We start from the raw sequence: 12,472 nt of genomic DNA, 5'->3' as shown, positions 1-12,472 counted from the left end.
CCTTTGGAGACAAACAAGAAGAAGGGAAGCCCATTGCTGTGGCGTCCCGATTGCGGATTTCCCCCAGAAATCTGGCTGTTATAAAGACAGAATGCTGGGATTTGGTCTGATGCTTCAGCGCTACTTTCTTGGGCTCTGAAAGCAAGTTGCTTTGAAGCTTTATGCCATTTGTGGACTTTGCAAAGAAGCAGACACAGCAAGAGAGCCTTCCCGTTTCTTTTAATTGGTGTTAACGTACAAGGGATAACCATATACAAAGCACAACCAGGTGGCAGGACGAGGCGGCAGGACCAGCAAGGAAGAGGGTGGTCCTCACATACAAGAGCAAAGAGACAGACAGGATCATGCAGACACAAACGCAGGTAGCTGGACTCTGGGCTGATTTGCCCTTGTGACCTTTCCATAGGGAACGTTCTTGGAGTGCTGCCCCTCCAGCCGAATCTCTGAGAAGCCGGCTCTCCGCCCACCATTCAACAGAATGAACATTGTTGAATACAGAGTGACAGTCAGGGAGGAGAAAGAAGTGTGGGGTGGGGTCTCAGGGATGAAGGAGAGGGAGACAAAACTCTAATGCTTTTGGAACTAACAGGAAAAACTGCAGCAATGGTGGTAAATACCTGAACGAGAGGGATGACTCCAGTAAAGCCTGGGATAAAACTGTCTCGGAGGAGGAGGGTTTTGTTTGTAACCGACGCCGCTCCCCACCCTGCCTTTGGCAGACAGCTTCCCTTGAGCTAGCTTTAAGATACAAAACGTTCATCAAAATTAAAGTTGGCTTGTCAAAAGATGCGAACAATCCGGCCCCAGTGCGAATTACAGGGAAGCTATCTTGTTCTTTTCCATCAAACCATTGATTGTTTTGTACATTTATATCCTAATTTTCTTTGAATGGAATTCTGGGTGGTATTTATGGGGTTCTTAGGCAGACTCCCCGCCATCTAGATCTGCTTCATTCCAGCAGGCTGGTGTTGTCAGTGCCCCTTTGTAATGTTTGGATATCTAAGGCTTCAATCCTAAACACACTTACCAGGGAGTAATGTGGAGCAAGGCCACAGAACACAATGGAAATCACGTCTGGGTAATTATGTATAGGATTGTGTCATAGGAATGCCACCTAGAACCTATGTGTGTGCTTTTGTTTCATTCGTTTTTTCAGACTGCAAACATTTTAGGAGCTTTCCAAAATTTAGCATGCTCTGGCAAACTTGGGGGTTGTGCAGAGGTCAGCTTTATTAAACTCCACACCCACCTTGGCTTTTCAGAGCATTAGGCTTTCATTAGGCCCATCTGCAGCCAAATAGATGAGAAGCTTGCATTTTTTGGCTTAAAAGAAATGAAAGTTTAGTCCCACGTGATGCCTTTAAACATTTTTTAGCCAAGTTTAAACACTTCAGCACCAAATTACCCTGCAAAACTTTTCCCCAAACGCAAGGTCTGTTGATATGGAACATCTGAAAAGAGTAAATTAAGTCTATGTTAAAAAATAGACCCAAACTCAGCAAAATTCTTGTTGTGTGCCAAGGCAGCTCCAATTGTGCAGTGTGAATACATGATGTAAACCATACAGCACTGCATTGTGCAAAGTTCCTTGGCTTATGGCAGGAGGATGGGGGAGATGTGGACAGAGCACTTGATCTCATGGGAATTCTAAATGCCACCCAAATGCCAGGTTGCTGGTGCAAGCTCCTCTAAATATTTGCAAGGGGGGGGAGTTCCTGATCTCTTGACCACTCCTTTCCTCAAATATCACCCCAATATGTTCCCCTGTCTTTTAAAAGAGGAAACCACTTCAGAGTCCAAATTACTTGCAAAACATACTTCAAAGACAACAACAAACAGAAGTTATGTGATCCCAAGACAAAAAGTGCAAGTTTTACCTGTTCCTTGGCTGGCTGGGCCTTGCAGCTAAAAACATCTGGAAGGTCTCAGGTTGGGAAAGGCTGATCATCATACTGGCTGAGTTCTAGGCACGTCCAGGTGGCTCTAATATATGCAATGTCCTGAAACTGTTCTCCCTGACCACTCATCCGTTCACCGGGCTGAGAAGACTCTTGAGGGGCACGTCTGCACACCTGAGGTTCCCACAGCAGGAGATAGCGGCCCTGCCCTTTCCAGGGGCATTCCTGCCTCCCCATTCCATTGAGCTGTCAGAAAGTGCCACAGAGACACAGCCTCATAACAGACACTTACTGGCCCTTAAGGTATAAACTGGATCTGGGGCCCTGATCTCAAGGAAAGACAATCACTGAGGCTACAGCATTAAATACAGATGGCTTCAGATTCCACAAATCAGTCTTTGAATTTCCAACTGGGATGGCGAATGCTGCTCTCCAGATTCATTCCAGCGGGAGCCACACTGCTTTCTAATGAAGCTATTGCTATTGTTTGTTTAATGCCAGAGTAGCAAGTTCAGCTTTCAACATCAAGGACAACACACGAGGGGTATACATACATAAGTCATGGACCAGAATGATGGCATCCTGGAGAGCTTAAAAAAATGAAGAAAGCCTCCAGCCATAATGTCACTTGCTCGCCGCTCACTTAATTCAAAATTATTACAATCGCAAAGAAGGATGAAGAACCACCCCCATCCCCTTACACACACAAAACAACCGTCTTGAAAAGAAACAGGGAGAATGGCTGGAAGAGAGGAGATGCCTGGCCAAGGGGTGGGGGTGTACACAGGAATGACTGTCCCTCTTATGGATCATTTGTTTCAAATATGGATTGGTGAGAGGCAATGAGAAGATTTCTTTTAGCATCCTTGGACAGTTTGAACTTGGTCCATAAAATGAGTCTGTTGTAAATTATGCCTGAAAACAAGGGGGAGGGGGAGCTAGGTCTTGAAATGTTAACAAAACCTGAAGGTTTATTTCCCTTCAGACATAGGTTTTGTACATAAAATAAATTACTCTCACCCACTTCCTCCCCAAACCGTATCCAGGCATTTTACATTGTTTTTTTCCTTTACACTATCTACTCCCACACACTCCCACACACACTAAAAAGGAGCCACTGAACGTCTCAAAGTTTGAATAATGTACATGTCATGTCTTGACTGTTCAGGGGGGAGGCCAAATCAATGAAACTCAAATCTAGATCATGTGGCCGCCTAATCTGTTTTTGCAATGATGGTCAGATGATACACTGAGCTAGCAAAGAGCTATAATGCAATCCATGTGGATTCTGCATGTCAAACACCCACCCACTCATTTTTTAATGTATATTTGCAAAGAGCTAGGCTGAGGAGAAAGGGAAGTCAATAGTGCTTGGGGTGGTTTTTTTTTAAAAAAGGAGTAAAAACTCGCCAAGATTTTCTTGTTGACTTCATCTGAGACAAGAGGCTTATAAGCTTGCAGTATGGCTCATCATCAACCATTTAAGAAATGTTGGGAGTTGCAAGCTTCATTTGAAAAAAGCAGCAGTTTCCATGGATAAATAAATGGATTTTACCCCTTTTGGACAATCACATTCATATGGATGGAGCACACCATTTTAAATTTGGTGTTGAAACCCATGTAGCAAAGTAGCTTTTTACACGTCCGGGTGAGTTGTTGAGCCTCGTGGCTTGGAAAGAGGCTGTAATTCACAGTGCTGCCGAGTCTTGGTATTGAAAAGAAGAAACAATGAAAGAGATGTTGGTCTAGGGGGGGAAATGTTTTACGTATAAAGTGGAACACTGAACAAAGAAGCACACCTGTGCAAATATAAAAAATGCCAGAAGCTATAGGCAAGAAAGGGCAACCCCACCTCTTGGAGAACTAGCCCATTATCTTGGACTAACCGTGTTCTGCAACATCTAGAAACTGAATCTGCAGGGTGAGGTGGCATGATGGTGGCTAGGGAAATTTTGCAGACCCTTCCTTGTAGGCCTATGTTCCCCTGTGCAATTTACCCCCATTCTCAAACAGCTACTATAAGGTGTTGTAAACCAAGCACGTTCTTTAGAACTCGGGGCAGAGCTCGCAAATGTACTTCACAGAACTTTGCAGCCAATCCAAACCATCAAACGTGCATCTCCTGTACAGAGAGTAGTTAGGGAAATTTAACATAGGTCTATCCTCTCCTTTTAAAAATCGCATTCCCTTGGTTTGTACCTCTCAATTTGTTGCACTTCTTCTTTTTAAATCTCCTGACATTGTTGGTGGGGGAAAGCCCTGTGTGTGTGCATGTTGGCATTTGGGTAGATGCATCCTGGCTTAGCAACATTTGACTGTCATGCGCTATAAATAGGGAGGGTGTAGCTTCATAAAATAGTAATAGGCCTCCTTTCTAAAAATTATCAGTGCAAAACAAATAAAAACAATGAGGTTTTACAGTTGCATAACTATAGTTAAAAAGAAAAGCGAAATTTACATCCTCCGCTGAAAGCCATTGCAAAAGTTGGAAAGAAGAGGGCGGAGTGGGGAAGAATTTGGACTTCGCTTTTTTTAGGCTGAGCAAAAATAGCACTCTGCTATTTGTTTCCTAGATGCTCCAAAAGTACAAAGTAGTAACTGGATAACTGCCCAACTTCTTTCACCCTGCCCACTCCCTCACACACCAAGGAGCAAAAAGCAGCAGATAAAATCCTTTCTCTGCATTAGTACAATCCAGCAGTTTCCAAAATCTGGTTTTTGTTTTCCCTCCTTTTTTAAGATGTTCACTTAAAAACAATCATAGGAAATTGTACCCAAATAAAACAAACTGCTAATCGGATCCCATGCTTCTCGCACCAAAGATGCCTTGAATTAGCCATTGCCAACATGACTTTGCTTCCTAGCAGAATAGGAGTGTGTTCTAAGCATCCTTTGCTTGTCTTGAACTCTTCCCTGTGTCCAACCCGAGTCTCTCCAGATTCCAGAAGTGGAGCAACTTATTTCAAAGCGGTGGCAGGATGCAGCTCCCTTCACTTCAGATAGCAGAACAAGCCCACAGTTGTGGCTCCCCCGCCTGACTCCTCCAGTTCTGCCCACGCATGGCACTGGGATGCTCCTGCCCTCCGCTGCATCTTTGACTAATGGCTAAGAAGCTGAGGAGGCACATATTTACAATCACCAAACCTGGGTAAGAAAGGGGGGGGGGGGCAGGAAAAAGCTGCACCCAGAAGCTGCCAAAGTATTCATCTTCCCCTTCCTGATGCCCCTCTGCTTGAAAAGGCAGTTTTCTTGTTTCTCTTTGCACAGTGCTCTGCAAAAACCCAGTGCCCCCGTCACCAAGGCCTGTATGTTTCGCACGGGGGGGGGGAGCCAGTCTGTTATCGCCTCATAAAGTTATGACTGCCTCTCTGGCAATGAGTAGCACCATGTTTGCCCCACTACCCCACACCACAGGCCTCCGTTGTTTCACCTCCGCTGCTGCTGCTGCCACGCACGATTGCCTCCTGCTGCTGCTGTCCGGCTGCTCTACTTCTGCCCCAGGCCCCCCGGCTCCAGTCTGGAGGCTGTGCTCCGGCCCCAGCACCCTGTGGCAAGGCTCATGCTCCTCTGGCTGCGCTCCCTCTCCCTCTCCCGGTCACTCTCGGACTGGCTCTGGGTTCGCTCCGGCCTGTAGCCACTGCTTCCGCTGGCTGGCTGAGAGGAGATGGTTCGCAGCAAGTGGTTCCTCTTGCGCAGGAACTCCGTTTGGCCCGGGAGGCCAAAGCTGCCTTTCCGAAGAGCCATCCGGGTGGTGTTCTTGGCGGGGCGGGAGCGATGGGTGTATTCCAGCTGGGCCAGGTGGGCTGCGTATCCCTCGGTAATGAACTGCAAATTTAATTAAAACGAAAGCTTATTTTTGGAAGACATCTGCAGTCCAAAACTTCAGTCTGGTTTCATTGCCAAATGCAATTTCACAGCTGCCATTTCAGATGCTGCCAAGGCAACTGTTTACCAAGTGACAAATTTATCTCAGGTTGCCAGACCCAGAGAATAATCTGCCATACAGCATGTGGTTCTCACTGCTGAAGCGGGGTAAGTGGAATGTGTGCACCCCTCCATAAGCTGGTCATCTCTACCTTCCTGTCAAGTGTCAAGGAGAAGTCTCTCTGACACACTGCTTTAGAAATCAAGAAGCAGCCACAAAATTCTCCTCAGCAGCTGGCAAAACAATATAGGCAACCAACTTACTTGTATGTGCACCAGGATAAGTTATTCAGCAAAAAGCCATCTAAATGTCAACCCAAATAAGCAAATTTGCTAAACATATTAATGCTGTTTCTGCAACGGCCATTATTCATCTTTGATACACTTTGTGTATATATGTATTTTATTAAATATATGTCTAAACTGTGTTTCATCAAATGGATTCCAAGGAAGTGTACAAGATCTGCGTACTCAGTTTTCTCCATCGCCTAAGCTTGGACCATGCTATTAAAAAACCCAAATCAAAAAATTTAAAAATCTCTTAAAGCACACTGGTAAATCTTGATAGTACAAATGTAACACTGATCCCCTGAAAGTTTTGACTGAAATATGCTTCTGTTTTCAGAAAGGCACATAGCCAGGCAAGGAATAGGCAGGCTTGCTGCTTCTCCCCTATCCAATGACATCCCATCTTGTTCCAGGCCTACTGGGCTACTTACCTGCTTTTCCTGCACATCCCCTGACTGGGTCCGTTTTTGTCTCTCCATAGATGAGGCAGATACCTAATATGGAGTCAGCATTTGGTGCATTTAGCTCAGTATGGCTGACTGGCAGAGGCCCTCCAGGGTTTTAGGCAGGGGTCTCTCCCAGCCCCACATGAAGATGCTGGAGACTGAAGAAGCTGGGATTTTCTGCATGCAGAGCAGATACTCTACCTCTGAGTTACAGCCACTTCTGCAACTACCTCAGGAGGTGCTTGACTTTCTTCCCACCATTCCTCTCCTCCATGCAACAAAGATGGCACCATAAAGGTAAGATCTGTGCTAGTCTGCTGGTGCTCCAAAATGCCACCCTCCTCTACATCTTCTCTGGGTATCTCTTTGGAGCCACTTCTCATGAGCCCCACTGACACAGAAGTGGCATCAGAGGCATAGCTGGAGGGGGGGTCACGGGCACTTGGCAACCACACCACGGGGGCGGCACTGACCGTGGGGCCTGCAGCACGCCTGAGCCACACGTCTCCCCTGGGAGTGATGTGGTGGCTCAGGCGCCTGCAGGCTCCATGCTGCCCAAAACGGCAGTATGCAGCTTGCGTCTGCTCACCACCTCTCCCTCAGCTGCCCTACAGCTGAGGGGGAGGCAGTGGGCAGACTCCTTGCAGCACGCCCTGCCCCAGCTTACCCTGCCCTGCCTCCAGGCACAGGAGCCACCCCAGGCGCCCGAGCGGCTAGCTACACCGCTGAGTGGCACAGCTGTAGGGCTTGGACAGGCTGCACCCCCAGCTTCATCATACAGGCACTTATCTATCCCTTCTCAAAGCATCTGAATTCTGAGGTTACCTGACAATGGTTCTGTAACTTCTTGGTTGGCCGCCCAACAATGTAGATCTGCATAGGCGGCAGGCTGATGGAGGTGTAGACCGAGACATCCTTGGTGGATCCATAGGCCGCATGGATCTTCATGTCGAGCTGCAGGGTGCGGGGCAAGAAAAGGCAAATCATTGGCAACTGGGAGGGAAATGTACCCTCTGGGACAGCACCAGACCCTTGGTTTTCACACAAAGATGTTGCAATGTAGCATCTTTTGCAGGATGCCTTGGGAAAAGGTTGTAATGTTAAGAGTAAGGATGCATTTGAGGAGAAGTTCTCGGGAAGGCCAACACCCTCCTTGAATGCTCAAAAGCAGGACTGGCGCTCACAAGGTTCACCCTGATCCTGCAAGCCCACCGGCCCCCATTTCCCCCAGTAACTTACGCTGGGCCAGGAGGAAGGCAGCGGTGCCAGCAGCAGCAGCTGCTTCAGGGCCTTCCATCTGGGAAGGCACAGCAAGGGGTCTTGGTCACAGCCTGCCCTGAAGTGTTGCCACTTTGGGCAAGGATTGGGGGCATCATTCCAGGGCTTCACCTAGCAAGATGAGCAATCTGGCCAAGTATACGTGTTGCAAACCACTCTGATTTTTTTTATGAATAGTGGCATATGAAAATAGATAGATAAATATGATAAACGTAACGTGCCTATAATAAAAGCTGCATAAAAATGTGTATATTATAAAATCTCATGCAAAAAAGTTATTATAAAACTGCTTTGTGTACATTAGACAAAATTGCATTAAAATGTATACAGTGGTACCTCTGCATACGCACACCTCTGGTTGCATATCCTTCAGGATGTGAACACAGCAAACCCAGAAGTATTTTTCCGGGTTTTGCCCCGCGTGCATGTGCATGTGCAGAAGCGCTCTACCGTGCCGCATGCATGTGCAGAAGCAGCACCTCCGGTTGCAAATTGCTCGGGATCCGATCGGAGCTCCGGAACAAATCCCGTGCGCAACCAGAGGTACCACTGTATACTGAAAGAGAAATCTGCACTAAAATGATGAATTTTCATCGGGCTTCTTTTTTAAAATTTGCAAACTGATGTGGCATTGTTGAGAACTGAAGAATGGGAAAATGAGAAACAGAGAGAAACTTGAACCTGACACATTTTCCTATTTCTATTACCAAAGAGCCTCTGACTTGGAGTCTAACATTGCCTAACTGGGCAACGGCACCACAGCCTGCAGCCGCCACCTCTGCTTCTTCCTTTGCCTGCCCAAAGGGAAGTTTCTTTGTCCACTGGCAGGGGAAGAGGGAGGGGAAGGAGAGTGCTCAGCGCTTTTGGAGGGATTTCGCACATGCTCACTTGGAACATACACCAGCCACAGCACCTTTTTGGGAAAATGAATGGATGCTCTTGCATCCCTAGTTAAAATGTCTCAGGTGAATGTAATGAAGAGGTTGGATGGCCATCAGTCATGGACGCTTCTGTTGAGATTCCTGCATTGTCGGGGGTGACCCTTGTAATCCCTTCCAACTCTAAAATTCTATGAACTATGGTTAAAAATTGAAGCTCAGTGAACCGAGTTTGTCAAAACTGTGTTTGTTAGATGTTCAAGAGGTTCTGATCAGCTGATTAGTTCTGAGGGAATTCTTCTCTGCATTAGTAAATATTCCTGTTATGGACTAGAGCTTAGCTACTAAGAAAGACAGAACACCTCTCTATTTCTCCTCATATGATATTCCGGGGTTTTTCTATTTCCCAAAGTATTATCAGTTTCTTTTCTTTCTGGACTCTGTTTGCTGTATTTAAGTGACTTCGCTAACAACTGGCCAGTGCCTGGAACATCACCAAAAATCTTCCAGTATCTGTTGGATACTTAGTTTGCTTCAGGATGACACCTCCCCACCCTACCCACAGATATTTCCATGCACTGTTTGGATAGACACAGCCTCTGGGCCTTTGAGAAGTTCTCCCTAAACCTGCTGAGAAAGAGAGAGAGAATGAACCCTGCTCTGCTTGCTTACGTCTGTGAGTAGGGACTTCAGGAAGTTGGCCTTGTGCCGCAGTGGGTCATGAACCAGACCATCGCAGAACGAGACGATCCCATGGGGGAAGTTGTGCTGTGCTAACCAGGCAACCACCCGTTGCTTCTGCATGTCAGGCCGGCCTGTGACGTAGATAATGAGGTAGCCAAGGTCTTGCCAGTGCCTAAGAAGGGGAAGGGAGAAAACAATTAATAAGAACAGGAGGGAGGGAGGATGTATGCAGCACATTACAGGCTGGGGATCTGGCAAGGGGGAGTGGGAAGGGCTTTAACCATTTGCCCGCTGCTGTAGTCCTGAACCATCTTGGCACATTCACGAGCCTAGTTGTATTAGAAATGCTTCTGACAAGATGATTTCAGAGGAAAACTCTCCAAGTGTTGCCAATAGGTGCTTTGCTTGTACTTTCCCCCAACTTATAACCAACACAAGAAGCTGCCTCATGTTGAGTTAGGCCGGGAAACTCCCAGACCCAAATCGAGATTTCAGAGAATGAACCTGGGAGCTTCTGCCTGCAATGCAGGTGCTCCACCTGTCACTGACCCAAGGCCCATCCCCCACCAAGCAGCGACCGCTCCCTGAGTCCCGGGAAATAAGTCCCTTAGCACAAGAGAGAACATGCCCTTTCTTTTCTTTTTTACTAACAACTGAGATGGAAGTGGAATCTTAGCTGTCCACAAATATAGAGAAGATTTTGCCAGGAGCCTGCCTGCTGAAGCTGCTATATGTGAAGCTAAGTGATCAATAGAAATTTCTGCAATATTTATTCCCTTGCACAGCACTTTGTAACAAATAAAGGAGAAATAAATGCTTGCTCTTCTATCCCCACAAATACCTTTTGTAAACACATTATCCTAGTCTTTCATTCTTAAATTTGATATATTTGCTAAATTCATTCAGGACATTTGTAACCTACTTTCCAATCACATCTTTTCCCATTTTGTGTCCTCAGATCTTTTTGTATGTGCAACTAAAAGGACCAGGAAATGAATTTTGGAACCCCAAGAAACTTGGGTGGTGAAACCATTACCTCTAAGAGTCTCAGGCCACAGAAAAGGGGCCTTGGAACAGGGATGTGCTATGGAGAAGTTACGCCCCTGGAAGAAAGGATGCTATTTTAACCCCCCTACTATTTTATTATTAACAGAGGGGGAAAGCAAAAACAAACAAACAAAAAACAAGAAAACAACAACAAAGAATAAAAAATGTAAGCCATAAAGAATCACAGCTTGGAAGGAGAGAAGTACAAAGGTTCAGTGCAGATCCAAAGGTGTAAAAAAGTATTAACTCACACTAAGTTTCCCTTTACAAATACTAAAGTTTTTAAAAATTCTCCACCTGTGATTTCCGTCATTTTTGAGAATAAAGGTTCTATATACTCTTAAATAAGACATTTGCATATACTGATGGCAGTGAATGACCCTGTACAAGAAATAAAATAATGCGGGGTGTGTGCGTGTGTGTGTGTGTGTGTGAGAGAGAGAGAGAGAGAGAGAGAGAGAGTCATTATGAGATATCTTTTCAAGAAGAATTCTATTTTGCACCAGAAAGGCAATGTTTTTTTAAAAAGCAGATGAACATTTGAACCTCCTAGGACATGCTGCCATAAGATGACTATTCTCAAATAAAGGAACTTCAAAAGAAGACTGCAATGTGAAACTGATGAATTAGAATTTATCAAGAGGTTCAATTTTAACATTGGTAGCTTGAACTGGGATCAGATTTTTTATCACTCTATATGTTGGTGTGGTTTTTTTATTCATAGTTTATTGGTTCTTTTAGAGGTTTTGTAACAATACAAGTAACAAAACATGAACAATAAAGGTAAAAAAGCAGCATGTCAATTCACAATATCATTAAGAAGATCAAACATATGCAATCAAAGCCAAGAGTAAAAATGTGTAAAGAAATAAGAAAAAAGACAAATTAGGAGAAGGAGAAGGGGCTGGGAACTGAAAGGGGAGGGGAAGCCCACATAGTGGACAGATCATGCAAACAGTTCTAGACAGGAGCCCTAGATTTCAGAGTATTTATTTGTGCCACAAAGGGACGTGGGTGGCGCTGTGGGTTAAAGCCTCAGCGCCTAGGGCTTGCCGATCGAAAGGTTGGCGGTTCGAATCCCCACGGCGGGGTGCGCTCCCTCTGTTCGGTCCCAGCGCCTGCCAACCTAGCAGTTCGAAAGCACTTTCGGGTGCAAGTAGATAAATAGGGACCGCTTACTAGCGGGAAGGTAAACGGCGTTTCCGTGTGTGGCTCTGGCTCGCCAGAGCAGCGATGTCATGCTGGCCACGTGACCCGGAAGTGTCTTCGGACAGCGCTGGCCCCCGGCCTCTTTGAGTGAGATGGGCGCACAACCCTAGAGTCTGTCAAGACTGGCCCGTATGGGCAGGGGTACCTTTACCTTTACCTATTTGTGCCACAAAACAAAAGTAGCTCTTTAATATGTGGCAAAGGAGGAGTGAACCATCCAATATACAATAATTAGCCCACTAATGCCAGAACATTTATGTTACTGCTAACACAGTTTTGTGAATTGTCACTGTCTGGATTCCCACCCCCCTATTTTATGTACATATCAACTCCTCAGGACAAATACTTCATGACTCTAATAGACTCTGGCTCACAAAAGCATATGCTAGAATTAGGGTTTCTCCCTGAAACCCTGAGGGCCAGCAGCTTCCCTTTTAAAAATGAAAGGGGATATTTTCATCATTTTGCACTCCAAAGCACAACTGCAGACACAAAGCATTTCCAAATCCTTCATACCGTACTACATCAACTGCTCCAGCTCTGACTTTGGGGTCACTGCCCATGATTGAAACACTGGCTGCAAAGGAACCGTCAATGCTGAAGACCACAAACTCAGTCCCCCTGGGCAGAACAGTGATGTAGCTGTCGGCATATGTGTGGTCGCCTCTAAAGGAAAAGGGAAAAGGGAGGTACTGAGTTAGTTAAGAGACTGATCAGGGAGCAAACATGTTTGGGCCAGTCCCTTGCCCTCAAACATTGCAGCTCCAAGTTCAAGTTACTTATAAAGGGATGCAGAAGCCAAACATCCTGCAGCAAAACT

At 45.9% G+C, this 12,472-nt stretch overlaps 1 protein-coding gene and 1 long non-coding RNA gene across 13 annotated transcripts in view; one reads left to right on the top strand and one right to left on the bottom strand.

Annotated features, from left to right (window-relative positions):
* Window positions 1-203: 203 nt before the first annotated feature.
* Window positions 204-12,472, bottom strand: part of PITPNM2 (phosphatidylinositol transfer protein membrane associated 2) — a 210,676-nt gene continuing 198,407 nt past the window's right edge. For all 12 annotated transcript variants that reach the window (XM_083418121.1, XM_083418119.1, XM_083418112.1 and 9 more), the window contains 4 exons: window positions 12,169-12,318; window positions 9,385-9,568; window positions 7,382-7,510; window positions 204-5,723 (listed from right to left, as the gene is read on the bottom strand). In XM_083418121.1, coding sequence (XP_083274247.1) covers window positions 5,385-5,723; window positions 7,382-7,510; window positions 9,385-9,568; window positions 12,169-12,318 — 802 coding nt within the window. In that variant the 3' untranslated portion in view covers window positions 204-5,384. The remainder of the gene's footprint in view (window positions 5,724-7,381; window positions 7,511-9,384; window positions 9,569-12,168; window positions 12,319-12,472) is intronic.
* Window positions 11,768-12,472, top strand: part of LOC310666937 — a 288,749-nt gene continuing 288,044 nt past the window's right edge. The window contains exon 1 of the long non-coding RNA XR_014506121.1: window positions 11,768-11,815. This is a non-coding gene — a long non-coding RNA (uncharacterized lncRNA). The remainder of the gene's footprint in view (window positions 11,816-12,472) is intronic.

The sequence above is a fragment of the Podarcis tiliguerta genome (genome assembly GCF_965153285.1).
Source record: "Podarcis tiliguerta genome assembly, chromosome: 16".
In the NCBI taxonomy this organism is placed as follows: Eukaryota; Metazoa; Chordata; class Lepidosauria; order Squamata; family Lacertidae; genus Podarcis; species Podarcis tiliguerta.
The sequence above is the reverse complement of the archived record's forward strand: the minus strand, read 5'-3'. Positions and strand labels throughout refer to the sequence as shown.